The sequence below is a fragment of the Papaver somniferum genome, chromosome 11 (genome assembly GCF_003573695.1).
Source record: "Papaver somniferum cultivar HN1 chromosome 11, ASM357369v1, whole genome shotgun sequence".
NCBI lineage: Eukaryota > Viridiplantae > Streptophyta > Magnoliopsida > Ranunculales > Papaveraceae > Papaver > Papaver somniferum.
The window spans coordinates 139,398,571-139,414,733 of NC_039368.1; the positions used below are offsets into that span (position 1 = coordinate 139,398,571).

Genomic DNA, 16,163 nt, shown 5'->3' on the forward strand with positions numbered 1-16,163 from the left:
GAAATAATCCAAACCTGGACGTAAAATCACTTCTACGGTTGGAATTAAAAGAAAATTGGACGTAAAATCGGATTCTACGGTTGGAATTAAAAGAAACCTGGATGTTAAATGAGCTTCTACGGTTGGAACTAATCCAAACCTGGACGCAAAATTACATGCAAATAAATTTCTACGGTTGGAATTAATCCAAACCTGGACGTAAAATCACTTCTAGTTAAAGGGTAATCTAGACATTTTGTATATGTGTTAGGATATCCCATAACCATTTTTTTGGACATTAAGAATCCAAGTGAAGCCCCTCTATTGGAGCGTGACGCCCCAATAATAACCTTCCTTAAAATAGCATGATACATAGGATTTAAGACATTTTCCACCCAATTTTCATCTCCAGTACAAGGGATAAGATCATAAAGAATGATGACATGAGTGGGTGGGGGTATGGGTAAGGGGCTCAGGGTTTAAAAATAACATGACACATGATTTAAGACTTTTTCCACCCAATTTTCGATCTCTCATACAAAGGTGAAAGTCATAAGAAAAGATGATATGACTGAATGAGAGTAAAAGAGAAAGTCTAATCCATATCATCTTTATCTCTATATTTAAACAAAAAGTGTTTAACACGACTTTGAAGACTGAAGATGAAGTTTTAGGCCGATAGTCTTATCTTTATATCTTGTTGTCATGTAGTAAATGACCTATAACCAAAAGGTGTAAATAAGACCTCCACATAGGATGACCTTGACCCTAATATTGGAGATGCTCTTAGATTTCTTAACTTAGCTCTTAAGTAAGTAATTCTTAGGAAGTTTCCTTACTTTGCTCTTAAGTACCTAAACTTTAGGAAAAAGTTAACACAACACATATTTTTGACCAAAACTCAAATTCTTCACCATCTAGCTTTGTGAGAGGAAAAAACAGATCTGACTATTTTGGAGAGAGAAAACAGATCTGACTATTTTGGAGATATCTAAGGTTTTTCTGTTTTTCCTCATATGAAGTTTAAAGGTTTTTATCTTCATCAAAGTTGATTAGAGGATATTAAATCTTTTTACCTATATTAATCTTTCATATTACCATATATAATCTCTTTAATACCCATAACTACCGTTACATATTTCCATATATAATCAATTAACTGGTAATATCTCATTCAATTTTCTAGAAAGAAAAATACAGATCTGACTATCTGAATATATTGGAGAGAGAAAGTAGATCTGAAATATCTAAAAATTAGAAAGAGAAACCAGATCTAAATTATTGAATTTTTTTTTTTAATTTTTCATCTTCATCAAAACCCGGACTCGATTTGGATATGATTGAATAGAATTTCTATTAATTCCTCTATTAAAAAAAAATCTGAAAATCTCATTCAGTAGGATGAGATTTTAAAAACGCCGACCCTGCATCAATAATTTTTGACCACCGTATAGTACGTGCCAAAGAAAAGACGTGAATTTTCGAGAGCATCAGTGAGAGAGTGTAAAACACTCTTTCATTCATCCTCACCAGGGGTTCAGTTGGTTTTATTGTTTTTCACAGTTATTTAGACAGAGACATAGATGGTAGCGGCGCAACCACCACAGAGGCCACCGATGAGATCAATACACGGTGTTAGCAACGGCGGAGGCGGCGGTGGTGGAAACCCAACCTTTGACCCAGGTTATGTAATTCCAGCATCGTTTATGAATTCATTCAGAGTGACTTCTGTTGCTGAAAGATTAGCTAAACTTGTTCGTTCTGGTCCTCGTTTCGATCATCGTCAGTTCTTCAATCTCTGCGTTACCCTAGCCAGGTTCTCCTTCTAATTTTCCCCCCAATTTGAGTAAAAAATCTACTGAATTTGTTCAATGTTGAGAAATTGATTTTTTAATATATTTTTTTTTGATTATACTGTTTATAATGTTCAAGATTTGGTTTCAATTGCTATTTACAGAGGTATCGATTACGCGGTTGCGAATAATGAGATTCCGGCTAGAGCTCATGAGTTGCCGGCACTTTTTAGACGGGTAAATTGTGTATTTGCGGCTTTATTTTTAGTATTTGATTCGTGCAAGACACATCGTATTGGTGGTATTAACACACTGTGAATTTGTGCTGTGCCGGCTAGATTTACCAACATAAGAACGAAATGTTACTCCAAGCAGCGATTATGATGGTGATGATATCTGTCAAGGTAATTTGGTGTTTGGAAATTGAATGTGTATGTAATTGTTAGATAACTGAACTTAATAAGGTGGCATTCGACAATTGTGCCAGTCCCTTCCAAGCACGCACCAATTCATGCGTACTGCCTCTGTGGGAATTGAATGCGCCAATTGCTTGTAAATTGACGCAGATGAAATGTAATCTTGGAAGAGTTTATTTACTCGGGGTAGTTACTGATATTGGTAGGTTCACAAAGTAAAAACCGGCTTTGTGAATCAATGCTATCAGTGCTGATTTTCTTAATTATTATAGGTTTTACTGGATTCCATGGTCATGGTCCATGGAAAGATTATTTGTTTAGTAATGGACTAATGGTATTTGTTCCATATGTTTGTCTTGAATGTCATGTTTATCTTATATCTTATTCACATTTTGTGCAGAGTGCCTGTAAGAGTGGATGGTTCCTGGCTAATGATGTAGATATGCTTCTTAGTCGCACGAACGAGGTTTGATAATTATCTTAATCTTTGCCGCTTAACATGCCAATGACAAAACTTTTCATTTTTGTTAGCAAGTAGTAAACCCCGAATTTGGCACATCATTTTAACACTCTCTAGATTTTGGGAAAATCTGGCATTGGGGGATCTTGACCCATCTTTCTATCCTCTGCATGTGTTTGTTTCTTTCAAATAATGACTTTGGATTAACTGATTTCCCTAACGATTTTACTTTTGAATAATTAGTTAGGTATGAGCTTTTGCAATCCATCGGATGTTGGCACACAACCGGACAATCCTCCACCAGTAGTTTCAAAAATTCTAGACAGGTATGAAGCTTCATAACACATCCCAGGAAGTTGTTTATGTGATTTCAAAGGTCATATCTCCAGTATGAACCTTCCATGGATTAGTTCCTTAGAGGGTATTGGTTTTAATAGGAATTGTATTGTCTCTGTATACTAATTGCAAGCATTGTTTTATAACGCAGATTCTATCCCTGGATGAAGATGTCACACATATTTGCTTATCTTGAAGTCAAGGTTTGTAGATACTTTTTCCCCGATGATATAAAAATAGCTTGTATATTACTTTGTTGTGAGATCCTTTTTCAGTTTAGAGGGTGAAATAAGTGTAGAAATTAACATTCGTATATGGTGTTCTGGAACTCTCCCTTCTTTTCATGTAGCCTGGATTTGGGGCTTATTTGCTTGATTTCCATGTCATGAAGAATAAAGCAACTGCACGGGAGAAGATTGTAAGTATCTCCTCAGGCAAATTCTTTTCAGTTTACTTCACTAGGCTAAGTTGGTTTTTATAAACAATTTTTCCGATCTAAAAGATTAATCCTTTAAGTGCCTGGCAAACCTTCGTAACCGTAAATGTCAATGTCAAGTAAACTTTGCCGAGCAATACCAGATCATATGAAACTCCTTACATTTACCCACTGTTTACTGTATTAGACTTCTTTCTATTTGTTAACAGCTCAATTATTGCTTGTTTTGCAGCGATTATTTGTTGCTCAGACGGATAACATTGACACATCGTCTTGCCTTATAACCCCCCAACGAGCAAAGTACTCTCCACTTACTCCTTTGCTTTTTTAATCATTCTTTTATCTTTTCAAAATTTCCTGATCAACTATATTCGTTTCTGATCATGTCTTTCTTGCTTTTGCAGTTTCTTGTTAAATGGAAAGGGAATAGAAAGAAGGATCAACAGTTCAATGGTTTGTTTTTTACCTGATGATATCTCTCGGGATAAAGCTCATTTATGCATTTTTTCCAAATATGGCTAAGGCTTATTTACTATTTCTTTGGTCAGGATAATGGGCCACAATTTCCAACAAATGTGACTACAATGGTTAAATTTGGAACGAACCTCCTACAGGCTGTTGGGCACTTCAATGGTCTCTCCCCTTCTCTGAAATATTTACTATTTAGTTGCATATAACACTGCTGGTTCACATACAGATCTGTAACTGCTAAATCTATTTTGTACAGGTAATTATGTCATAGTCATTGCTTTTACGAGTGAGGTGTCATCTCTTGGTCCTCCAAATCTACAACATTATGCGTCTTCTCTTTCTTCTGCGGACGACCTAGGTATGCAAATTGAGGATGCCATGCTGTAGTGTCTTAATTAGTTTTAAATGAATTATAGGTATAACCTGTTACTATTGCATTTCTCAGATTCTGAGATAATTGAAGGGGCATCACGGATCTCACTTAATTGTCCTATAAGGTTAGCTATGGATCCTTTGCTATGAGTTTCATAGATTTGGTGCTTAATACTATTGGTTTCTTTCTTCTTGCTAATGTGCTTAATCAGACAAAGTATTGGACTCCAGTCACTCCCTTTCCTCATACATTTTTATCTGATTGTATCAATTTTTTTCTCTTATCAATTTTGACAGCTTCCGACGTTTGACAACTCCAGTGAAGGGGCAACTATGCAAACACCATCAGGTGAAACATTGCCTAATGTTCTATGTGTTTCTGTGTTTGTCATATTGTTGCGTCTTTAATTTAACCTAGCTGTTTTTTATTACGCTAGTGCTTCGATTATGGAAATTATATTAAGATTAACTCGAGAAGACCGTCTTGGCGCTGCCCTCAGTGCAATCAGTCAGTTACGTTCACAGACTTACGGATCGATCAGCGTATGGTTGAAGTAAGCTTTTCTCCATTCACATTTATTGAAGTGATTATTCCATTTGAAAAATCTCATTCGAGCAAGTTCCTTTGTATATAGGTATTGAAAGAGGTAGGCGACAGTGTTGCAGATGTGATGATCTCAGCAGATGGATCGTGGCAACCTATCAGGGAAACTGATGATTCTCTGAATAAACAAGATAAAACTTTAGGAAACGAACAAGATGAGTCCAACCAATGTGCACCTCTAAGATTCTCAGCATATACCGCAGATGTTGTGGATCTCACCATGGAAGGAATTTATGAGAATAATGTAATGGATATTTGTGAAACTCAAGATGTAAAGCCTTCACAAGATTCTACCCACGGTAATGCAGAAATGGAATTCGATATTACGGGGATCCAAAATGAAGATTCTTTCTGGTCAGGAGTTCAGTTTTCAAATTTCTCTGCCTCTAACGAACCAGTGGCACCAAATACTAGATTCAATCTCCCTGTGGTGGAACCCATGTCTGATCCCTCTTCAACCGATTATATGTTGACTCCCGTGTTAACTGATGCTGTTACTCCTACACATAATCGAGATCTAGGGGATGTGCATTGGACCTCTCGACCTACTAATTCTCTAATGCGCAATTACTCAGTGCCTGATGATTTGTTATTACAGCGACCAGGCTCATCAGAGTATGGGGATTTAACGATCAGTGGTGAGGCAGGAAGAAATACGAGACATATTACCAGAACCCCAGTAGCAATTCAGGCACTCCCTGCCCAGCCTCTAGTCCCAGTTTCTCATCAACGGGCGCGACCAAGTTTGGAGTACCCTATGTTAAGTGGTTCTGAGTTCGGTGGTGCAGCAGAAACCCAGCAACAACAGTTTTCTCGGTCAAATATGGATCGCAATTTCACTTCAGAAATGTTAACTCAACCTTGCCCTCGCTTCCGCTCGATAACACAGGTTTGACTACTACCTATTGAAAGGAAAATATCCTGTATAAGAATTTATGTACCCTTTTCCAGTCCGTGATATTTACATTTCCAATTTCTTGACTGTTGCTCTCTCCCTTATTGCTTATCTAGCAGAATCAGGGTCCCCGACCAAACTTTCCTAGTCAGCCACCACCAGTTCAACAGATTGTCGGTCTGTCTGCTCCAAGCCGAGTTCCAGGAGTTTCAGGTTCTTACAGGAATTACGTCATGACAACGCCAAGTCCAGCCGTTCAACACTCTCAGCCAAGTCCAGTCGTTCAACACTCTCAGCCATCTCCAGGCACAAGAGTCCCCCAAATGGCGAGCCCACCTATAATGACTAGAGCTCCACCTCATTTATCCCATATGCAAAATCGGCAAGGAGGATCACACTCTAATGTGGCTTCTCCACCAGGAGGCCAACATTCTAGGATGATGTCTCAACAGCCTGCCCAGGGGGCGAGATCTTTGCCCGTTGTACCGGTGGAACTTCAGCCTAGAAGAGGATCATCTTCCCTAATGGTTGGTGATGGACATAGAGCTTTAATTGGAGAACAAAGAGGAGGAAATGTGGAAGCAGGAAATTCAACATTTCCTAGAGTTAATAATTCGTCAGAAGTGACCCCGGAGCAGAATTGGCGGCCTGCAGGAAATTCAACATTTCCTAGAGGTAATAACTCGTCAGAAGTGACCCCGGAGCAGAATTGGCGGCCTGCAGGAAGAATGAGGGGGAGCTTATCAGGTCGGGCATTTTCTGATGCTCTTAGCCAGAACATAATATTACCATCCCAGGTAACATCTCCATCCGCCATCCGGGATCCATCAGTAAATCTGTTCTCAACTCCTAGTAGCAGTGGTGGTCCATCTCAGCGACCCTTATCGATGCTTCCACCAGTGAATATTGTCTCCCCACCTAGCGTCACCACTGGCTCATCTCGACTTCCCTTAGCCATGCCTCCACCAGTAAATACTGTCTCAACGACTAGCGCCAGTGGTAATTCATCTCAACGTCCCTCGGTGATGCCTCCACCAGAATATACAATCTCAATACCTAGCGCCAATAGTGGTTCGTCCCAACATCACTTGGGGATGCCACAGGTAAACACAATTCCAACAGCTAGCACCAGTGGTGGCTCATCTCAACGTCTCTCGGCGATGCCTCCGCCAGCAAATGCAGTCTCAACACCTAGCTCCGATGGTGGTTCATCTGAACATCACTTGGCGATGCCTCCACCAGCAAGTACAATCTCAACACCAAGCTCCAGTGGTGGTTCATCTCAACATCACTTGGCGATGCCTCCACCAGCAAGTACGGTGGCAACACCTAGCTCCAATGGTGGTTCAGTTAAACATCACTTGGCGATGCCTCCACCAGAGAGTACAATCTTAACGCCTAGCTCCAATGGTGGTCTATCTGAACATCACTGGGAGATGCCTCCATCAGTAAGTACAATCTCAACACCTAGCAACAGCAGTGGTTCATCTCAACTTCCCTTGGCGATGCCTCCACCAGTAAATATGATCTCGACACCTAGCGCCAGTGATGGTTCATCTCATCTGCCCTTGCACACACTGAACAGTTCTGACAATCATTCACAAACTCCGCCAGATCAAACTGTTCAATTAGATGTAGACGAGCTTCACTGAACCTTAGAGTTTGCGGAATGGTGACAACAGCAACACGGGATTCACCACGTCAGGCGATCTGCGGGGTCATTTTCTTACAACTGATCATTTATTCAGTTCTTGGGGTCCCCTCACCATACGGTTGTACAGTTCATTTTGTCTTGGGCCTTTTTGTTGTTCTGGCTAAGTTATTTCGGTTTTGAGGTTTTTATATGTAAGGTTTGTATGCTTGTGAAATCCTAGTTTTAGCTTGTAAAATGTCTTCATTTTCCCATCAGTCGGCACGGAACAAGTAAAAATACTGCATTTCTCAAGTCAAGTTTAGCGACATATCGAAGGCGCATCGGTCGGTGGGATCCGGTTTTTCCCATCACCGGAGTCATGAAGAAATCCATTTCTAAATTCTAACAAGAATCAGACGTGTGTATTTAAGGCATGGGATTCACAGACTGGGACAATATAAACTAGAGCTGTGTTCGTGTTCATGAATCTAGGTGCGAAATAATCTGTTTTGGATTTTTTATTATTTTTTGCCATGTCAAATCCCTCTGCGAAACCACTATTGGAATAGCATATATGATCATACGCCATCGTAACAACACCGTGAGAATATTGCAACCGCGAAATATTGCAACTTGTATCGCATAAAATACATCGGAGAAATTTGTGTTAGCATCAAATTTTGTCCATGAACAACAGAAAAAGGAAGATGGATTTGTTACGAAACAACAATATTTCCATTACCATTCTATTAAAACAATAACCACATGATCAACCATCACCGTTTCATACATAATTTTACCATTCTAAAAGAAAAAAAGGTATTTTTAACAAATTGCCTCACTTGCAAATCCCGATTCAAGAAAATGCCACCGTTCTTTTTCCAGAATTTATTAAATGCCACAACCGTTAGTTTTTCTGTCAGGACCCATACACTTGGTCTTTTTCGCTGATTCGGTCAAAATAATCTGTCGCGATTTACATATTTACCCTTGAAAACCCTGTTATACTAGTGATGTTCTTGAGATGAGAAGAAACAGTAGAGAAACGGGTTTGTGATGTTCTTGAGAGAAGACGGGTTCTCTCAGTTTAGGGTTGATTTCCACATATTTTCTTCGATCGACGTAAATGTTCTGGTAGATTGATTCTTCAACTACTCAGGAGAGAAGATGTCGATGAATTACAAGGAGAGACTAAAAGCAGCAGCAGATTTAGTTATTTCTAGGGATCATCATCAAAGTGACGTACTCCCGTTAAACTATGATGAGATTGGCATAAAGGCTACACTGAAGCCTCATCAAATTGAAGGAATTTCATGGCTTATACAAAGATATCTTACTGGTGTCAATGTTATTCTTGGTCAGTAAAACCCTAGCTCTCAATTCCGTTTCTACTCTATATCATTGATTTCTTCCCTTAAATTGATCTTTTGTTATCTATTTTGCAGGAGACGAGGTTGGGAATTCGGACTGCTTACTAAAACCCTAACTCTTTGATTTTCTTTTTTTCTTTCCTTCGAGTTTTTCAAGTTCAGTATTAGTTGTTGAAATCAGTATTTTTGTTGTTACTCACTGTGTAATTGCAATGAGTTAGGCCATTAGGGAAAGCTTGCTAGTCATCTTACCAGTGGGGAGAGGAGAATTTTCTTTGCTTACGCCTAATTCCCACGGATTAATTGGTAATAAAATTCTACTTTATAATGGTTTAGGTTCTGTTTTGTGTAGATGGGTCTTGGGAAGACTTTGCAAGCCATTACTTTCTTAATCTATTTGAAGTTCCATTTGAAATCACCTGGGCCATTCTGTGAGTTAATCTTTTGGTTTCTGCTAGTACTTTTGTGATTTGATCGTTGATTATATATGATTACGGATTTTAGAGGATTTCGTTGTTGTTTGTTTACGAATTTCTTGTTTTTTCTCAGTGGTAATATGCCCTCTCAGTGTGACAGATGGTTGGGTATCAGAGGTAGCAAAGTTTTGTCCTAAATTGAGGGTTCTACGATATGTTGGAGACAAAGAAGTCAGACTCGATCTTCGCAGGAAAGCTTTTGAGCAGGTAATGCAGTATTTTTCCTTGTACGAGACTTTTGACGGTTTGTTATCTTATGAACTTGATGTTGTTCTGAGTTTTGTTTCTCGAAAGGAGCATTGATTCGAGTTGATTGTCATACTCTTTTACACAAAATCATTGTTGAGCTAATGTTTGTTTGTTATGTTTATAGGCTAGCACAGACTTTCCTTTCGATGTCCTTTTGACTACGTATGACATTGTGTTGATGGATAAGGGACTTTCTTTCTCAAATTCCATGGAACTATGCTGTAATTGATGAAGCACAGCGACTTAAAAATCCTTCCAGTGTATGTACAAATTTTTCAATTAACTCTTCATTAATCTTGATAGTCCTACACCTACAAAACTACTTTCATCAGGAGCTGCAGGGAGTGTATGTTATTTTATACTCTTGTAAATGAACGAGTACTGATGGTAAAGTTCACCTTTGCGTTCAACACACTTGCAGCTGCCTAATTGGTCAATGTTTGCAGTTTTTATACAATGTATTGGAATAACTTTTTTTCATTCCACGAAGGTTATTGATTACGGGAACCCCCATTCAGAATAATCTTTCTGAACTGTGGTCTCTTATGCATTTTTGTATGCCTATGGTCTTTGGTACACTGGAGCAATTCCTATCCACATTTAAGGAGGCTGGAGACTTCTCAACATGTATTTTCTTCTTCTTATCTTTTTTGAAGTTTTAGTAGATCACCTTTTCTTTGTTCTTGAGGTGGGATTTCAATTCTTCATTTTTTGTCAGTGGGTGTTGGTCTTGAGCCACTCTGTAACGAAGCCTATATGCAAGCAACTGTATTTTCTACTCAAGTGATTCGAGTTTCAAGTTCAGTTGGTGATCGTGTTGGATTTCATAAGTATGCCCAAAGAAAGATTTTCATAGTTACTAGCAGGGTTGTTCCTCCTTCTTTACAGGCTCTTCAACATAAACTTTTATACTGTCATACATTGTAGGGTCCCGTATCTCAAGCAAAAGAAACTTATCGTCTAAATATGCTGCTGTGGGTTGAGTAATTGAGATGAGTTTGCTGTTGGATGTTGGATGAGTTTGCTGGTGGTACTGAGATGAGTTTGCTGGATGAGTTTAAAATTATCGTCTAAACTTATCCTCATTGGTTGTTGGATGAGTTTGCTGGTGGTACTGAGATGAAGTGCTGCAGGTGGAGATAAAACTGCAATTTTGTTGGTATCTTTAATTGCCACTTTGAAGTGGTCATTAAAATAGGAATTAAGAACAACAGAAGGAGTACATGTACTAACTGATTTGAGGGTATATATGTCTTTTACTAAGCTGGATAACTGCCACCTATGCACTAACTGATGGCAACAGTTTTTTAGATGGAAAAGGTCAAATGTATGGCATTTAATAAACTTTGAAAAAAACGGTTGAACTGCAAATTGGAAGTGTGACACTTTATTAAAATCCCCAAGAAAAAACCATCTAAAAAATAGAGAACACTTTAGAATAGAATCTAAGCAAAGTGTGTGAACTGCTATGTAGAGGCAATATGAATTAAATCCACCGTGATACTATAATATATTGAAGAAATTTAAGGACCGGGAGCAGTAAAAAGGCAAATGACGCGGATGATGAATCCCCAAAGAAACAAGACTCCAAGAATTACAGCAAGAATTAAGCTGGTTGAGTAACAAGAAACATTACCAAATGCCAACTCCAGACTATAAACCACTGTTATATAGAAGCACACATAACCTGCTAAGAGAATAGCATCAGAAAGAAACACCCAAGAACGGACAGCAATCTCACGTAGACTTGTGAAAGAGAGGGTTGCTTTTAAGCCTATAGCTAAAAATGCTCCAAAGTATGGTGCACAGATTGATATAACGTAGAATCGTTTCAAGTTAACCACTGCATCTGAACCCGGGATACAAGATGAATCTGTAATCGTGCCATAAGGATTTGGCCGGAGGACATCAGTAGATAATGATATGAAGAATACAGACTAGCTAAGAAACCCTAACAACAAGCCACGCATTATAATGCCATTGATATCTGTCTTGTAAGCTTCAAGACGATCACCAGGAACGTTGTTCACCATCTTTACTTCTTTTTCTTGAGAAAATGTTACAAGAGCTACAGAGAGATTTTCTGATTGAGAAAAGGAGTGAGTACTGAAATACTGGAAATGGTCATGTATAAATAGAGAGATGGTGATGCACCACAAATATTTTCATTTCAGTTTCATTTCATCATAAGTTCGAATTTGCATTTGCATTTCAACTTAATTTCATTTCAGATTGATTATTACTTTCTTAGAATAGGTTTACTCTCTCTTCCTAATTGTTACTAGAAATAGTTCATCACATGGGTTCTATGATGCTGCTTTGGTGTTGAAAATTAGACTGACAGATGATCCAAAAAAAGAAGAAAGTGAGACTGATAGGGTTCAATTTTTTGTTGAAGGGGGGTAGGGTTCAATTATGTATCAGTGTATCACCACCCACTTCGACGAAATTTCTATAGCGCTTTCATTTCTATATGTAGAATGCAGAAGATGTTAAAGTTAACTCTATTAACAGAAGCGAAATTTTGTGTATCTCAACGCGTTATAGTCCTTGGTAAGTAAAGCCATTACTAACAAAAAAACAAAGACCACGTTAAAATCGAATATGCAAGTTGCATTGTTTGTAACTGTATCCTCCAATATTGCACCAACATTAAAACTTGGAAATAGGAGATTCAAATTTTAGAAACCGTCAAATTTCATGCATGTCGGGAAATATTTTGCTCGCAACCAATGGATGGGTGTGTTGGTACTTGCTAAAACACTTATTAAATCCATTCATATCTCCTAATGAATTTGCAACTCCATAATAGATGAGCTACCAATTACGCATCCAACGCAAAACATGCATATTGTATTCCAAGCTCTTATGCCCACTGGCCCCACTCCATAGCTAGTAGCTTTGTAGTTCACCACATTCATCTTGTTCCACATTTAAGAATCCATCTGCATAAATGCACTTTGGTTGATCATATCTTCCTGCGAAATCACAAATCACGGATAATTATACCAATTCCTGAATGATTAGCATTTGTTGTTGTTTTATTTTTTTCTCTTTCTAGGTTAGAAATGAAATCTTTATTTTTTTTTTCTTTTCTTACTTGTTTGAGAACATATGCAATAAATAAATAAATTAATTCACATAAAACATCAAGGGCGAAACTTAGTGTTTTTATTTTTCTTTTTTGAACTAGAAAACATATTCTTCCACTTAAAGAACTACTGGAACTTTTCTTTTTTACCTCGGAGTGCAAGTCAATCTTTTTTTGTCAACAAGTGAAAATTGAATTTTCATTCAAATCACCGGCCGGTAAAAGATGAAATTTTCACCGACAACATGTGTAAATCTAGAATTTATAATGGCGAAATCAAGCATGAAAACTCAAAAACACTCCACAAAAGAAAAAATCCATTCAAAATCTACTTTCATAAATTTAAATTTTGCAATAGCACCATCAAAATTGTAATCACATGGATGGAACATAAACTTTTGGTAGAAAATATATGCATTTTTTGAAAATCATGCCATACATCTAGGCACTGGGAAACGTCAATTATTTCTATACACCACTAGCATTGTTAGATCAACATTTTTCTCATATTAATACAATTGACCCAATGCCTAATGCAGAACAGCTGGGAAACCCATCCATGGTCTGAAACTACCTAAGGAAATGAAGATCATAATTAGCTTCAACTTAATTTGTCATAAAACCTTACGCCTCGTCAAAGAAAAAAGATCGATAAAAGTGCTATTAACAGACACCAAGAAGGGATCTTAGTCAAACATATTCAATAAACTGTCAAAGAGTCAAGACACAAAAAACCCCTTAACAAATGCACCAACACATCTTTAGAGAACTAAGGTAACGGACAACCCAAATGTTTTCATTTTCCCATCAGATGGGCATTTAACAAGTAAATGAACTGCATTTCTCAAGTCAGGTTTAGCAACGTATCTAAGGCTTCATTTACTTAAACATGAGGGCTTTAGATTCAGAAAACAAAATTTTTTTTGATTGAAAGAGAGGATTTATTAAAAGAACAGGAATGTACATGCAAATCTACCAGGGGTAGAAGAAGAAAAGAAAAAACCAAGTTACGCTATAAACAAAGAGAAAGTTACAAAAACAATGCCTCCCAATTAGACAGAACCGTGTAGGAGCAGTTTTGATGAACTCTATGACCTGCAGCCTCAGCCCAAGTTAGAACTAAAGTCTTGACTTCCAAAATGAGATCATTATCAGTTTTGAAGAGGTATGTAGGTTCAAACCTTCTACAATTCCTTTCTTTCCAGATTGTGTGAACGATAGTTGCTGGGATTAAATTCCAGATGTAGTTGCCTGATTGAGAGAAGTGATGAGTGTGCCAGGTATCTGCCAAGGCTCTCATTGATCCCGGCAAAACCCAAGACCAACCTGTTGTTGGTGTTAAGTTGCACCAAATCTTGTATGCAATCTTACAGTGAAGAAAAACATGATTCTGTGACTCCTCTCCTCCACCACACAAAGCACAGTTATTATGAAGAGACATATGTTTCCGTTGTAGCGTATCTATAGTGTTCAACTTGCCGTGAACCAAACACCACATAAGAAAACATATCTTTGGAGGGATTGCCTGCTGCCAGATGAAATGAGTAGGAAAGTGAGGCACGCCATTTTCTGCCACTAATTGAGAGTACAATGATTTGACAGTAAACACACCAGAGGGATGCAGTTTCCACCTCCTTGTGTCTGTCAAACCGTCACGAACAGGGGGATATCACCAATGGTTGCAATGAGCATTCCATATTCTTGAGCCTCTACATATGAAAGGACCCTCCTGAAATCGAACTGCCAATTTCCTTCACTAGAAATCATGTCAGCAATACAAGCATTTTTATTTCTGATTAGCTTGAACAACTTAGGAAAAATAGAAGATAGAGGTTGCTGCCCGCACCAGCAGTCATTCCAAAAGGTAATGACAGTTCCAGAATGTAGAAATAAATTCGAATGATCACTAATGAAGCCTCCCGACTCAACTATTGCCCGCCAACAAGAGACCCCATAGGATTGACTGACTTTTCCAGGAACCCAAAAGAAAAATCTTTTCCATACTCATCTTCTATAATTCTATACCAAATCTTACTCTTTTCAACCCCAAATCTCCAACACCATTTAGCTAACAAAGCTAAATTCATGATTTTTAGGTTGCACACACCTAGACCACCTCTATTTTTATTAGCACGAACTATATCCCAATTAAATAAATGTGATAATTTTGCCCCATCTTTATATTCCCAAAGAAAGTTACGCATCTTCTTTTCAAAAATCTTGATGACAGAGCTTGGGGCCTTAAACAGAGAAAAATAGTAGGTCGGAATAGAGGATAAGATACACTTCAACATAGCTAACTTACCTCCCCTCGAAAGTGAAATACGCCTCCAAACTGAAAGTCTAGCGTCAAACTTTTCGATGATAGGGTCCCAGATTCTGATGGAGTTAGATTTGGCACCAAGCGGCATTCCCAAGTACATAAAAAGTAGATTGTCTAGTGAACAACCTAATTCTTCAGCCCAAAGAGTTAAGTCTGGAACTACTCCCACGGCAACAAGTCTGGTTTTCAGGGTATTTACCTTTAGCCCAGTTATGTATTCGAAACAATATAATGCTGAAAACAGGTGATGGAGTTCTTCCTTGTTATCCTTTAAGAAGAAAATTGTGTCATATGTATAATGAAGGCGATTGACCACAATACCAATAGGAGCTACAGAAAAACCACTAATAAGGCCTTCATTAGCAACCCTATCAATATACCTTGAAAAACCTTCCATGGCAATGTTGAATAAAAGAGGAGAAACTGGACAGCCTTGTCTCACGCCACTAGAACTAGTGAAGTAACCGAAAGAAGATCCATTAACAATAACCGAGAAAGAAGAAGTTGAATAAAAAACCTCAGCCAATTACACCACTTCCTCCTGAACCCCATTTTCAGAAGTACGAATTCAAGGTACCTCCAATTGATTCTATCAAAAGCCTTCTCAAGATCAATTTTGCAAATAATGCCCGGAATTCCAGATCGAAGTCTAGAGTCTACCAGTTCATTGGCAATAAGAGTGCCATCAATGATTTGTCTTTCATGAATATAAGCACATTGCACCGGAGAGATCAGCTTATCCATAACAAGCTGCAGCCGTGAAGCTAGAACTTTTGCAATAATCTTATACACACTAGTAAGCAGACAAATAGGTCTACAGTCCTTGATAGACTCAATATGATCTTTTTTAGGCACTAGAGTGATGAAAGTAGAGTTGTGTTTAGAGTAAATAGTACCTGTAGTGCAAAACTCGTTCACAGTACCCATGATATCACCTTTGATAAAGTGACAACACTTCTGGAAGAAAATAATATGGAAACCGTCCGGACCAGGTGCTTTGTCTTTTCCCAAGTCTCTAATAGCATGAAAAACCTCCTCCTCAGTAAAATCATCTTCTAGGATATCAGCTTCGGTGGAGGTAATTGAATCAAAGTCAATCCCTTCCATATCAGGTCGAATGATCTCTTCTTCAGAGAAAAGAGTTTTGTAATAACCTACTATATGTTTTTGCAAACTGGTTTTATCAGAAACCAACTCATCCCCAATGTAGAGTTTCCTGATTCTGTTATATCTACGCCTGGCAGAAGCATTGCTGATGA

At 38.2% G+C, this 16,163-nt stretch overlaps 2 protein-coding genes across 7 annotated transcripts; both read left to right on the forward strand.

The window, feature by feature from the left end:
- The first annotated feature begins 1,306 nt into the window (after positions 1 to 1,306).
- LOC113321831 (E4 SUMO-protein ligase PIAL2-like) lies at positions 1,307 to 7,873 on the forward strand. 4 transcript variants are annotated; one of them, XM_026569756.1, is made up of 17 exons: positions 1,309 to 1,662; positions 1,767 to 1,795; positions 1,937 to 2,009; positions 2,111 to 2,176; positions 2,589 to 2,654; positions 2,892 to 2,974; positions 3,136 to 3,187; positions 3,334 to 3,402; positions 3,653 to 3,720; positions 3,825 to 3,873; positions 3,969 to 4,053; positions 4,148 to 4,249; positions 4,337 to 4,388; positions 4,561 to 4,612; positions 4,701 to 4,817; positions 4,899 to 5,756; positions 5,879 to 7,873. In XM_026569756.1, exons 4-17 carry the CDS (start codon positions 2,132 to 2,134, stop codon positions 7,412 to 7,414), a joined length of 3,234 nt encoding a protein of 1,077 aa, XP_026425541.1. In that variant the 5' UTR covers positions 1,309 to 1,662; positions 1,767 to 1,795; positions 1,937 to 2,009; positions 2,111 to 2,131; the 3' UTR covers positions 7,415 to 7,873. The 4 variants fall into 4 exon arrangements, with proteins under 4 accessions (XP_026425539.1, XP_026425541.1, XP_026425540.1 ...); XM_026569754.1 differs by having other exon boundaries at positions 1,307 to 1,795; XM_026569755.1 differs by having other exon boundaries at positions 1,309 to 1,795; positions 5,882 to 7,873.
- Positions 7,874 to 8,432: 559 nt separating this feature from the next.
- Positions 8,433 to 10,861, forward strand: LOC113323168 (probable helicase CHR10). 3 transcript variants are annotated; one of them, XM_026571440.1, is made up of 7 exons: positions 8,433 to 8,752; positions 8,841 to 8,848; positions 9,118 to 9,196; positions 9,315 to 9,448; positions 9,615 to 10,117; positions 10,209 to 10,320; positions 10,418 to 10,861. In XM_026571440.1, the coding sequence occupies exons 1-5, from the start codon at positions 8,563 to 8,565 to the stop codon at positions 9,717 to 9,719; spliced, it is 516 nt and encodes a 171-aa protein (XP_026427225.1). In that variant the 5' UTR covers positions 8,433 to 8,562; the 3' UTR covers positions 9,720 to 10,117; positions 10,209 to 10,320; positions 10,418 to 10,861. The 3 variants fall into 3 exon arrangements, with proteins under 3 accessions (XP_026427225.1, XP_026427223.1, XP_026427222.1); XM_026571438.1 differs by having other exon boundaries at positions 9,615 to 9,750; positions 9,981 to 10,117; positions 10,209 to 10,861; XM_026571437.1 differs by having other exon boundaries at positions 10,209 to 10,861.
- The last annotated feature ends 5,302 nt before the right edge of the window (positions 10,862 to 16,163 follow it).

Coding starts and splice junctions, on each gene's coding strand:
- LOC113321831 (XM_026569754.1), top strand. CDS start 1,563: ATGGTAGCGGCGCAACCACCACAGAGGCCACCGATGAGATCAATACAC. Junction 4,250..4,336: donor TTCTTCTGCGGACGACCTAG/GTATGCAAATTG, acceptor TGCATTTCTCAG/ATTCTGAGATAATTGAAGGG. Junction 4,613..4,700: donor AACTATGCAAACACCATCAG/GTGAAACATTGC, acceptor TTATTACGCTAG/TGCTTCGATTATGGAAATTA.
- LOC113323168 (XM_026571437.1), top strand. CDS start 8,563: ATGTCGATGAATTACAAGGAGAGACTAAAAGCAGCAGCAGATTTAGTT. Junction 9,197..9,314: donor GAAATCACCTGGGCCATTCT/GTGAGTTAATCT, acceptor GTTTTTTCTCAG/TGGTAATATGCCCTCTCAGT. Junction 9,449..9,614: donor GCAGGAAAGCTTTTGAGCAG/GTAATGCAGTAT, acceptor TTATGTTTATAG/GCTAGCACAGACTTTCCTTT.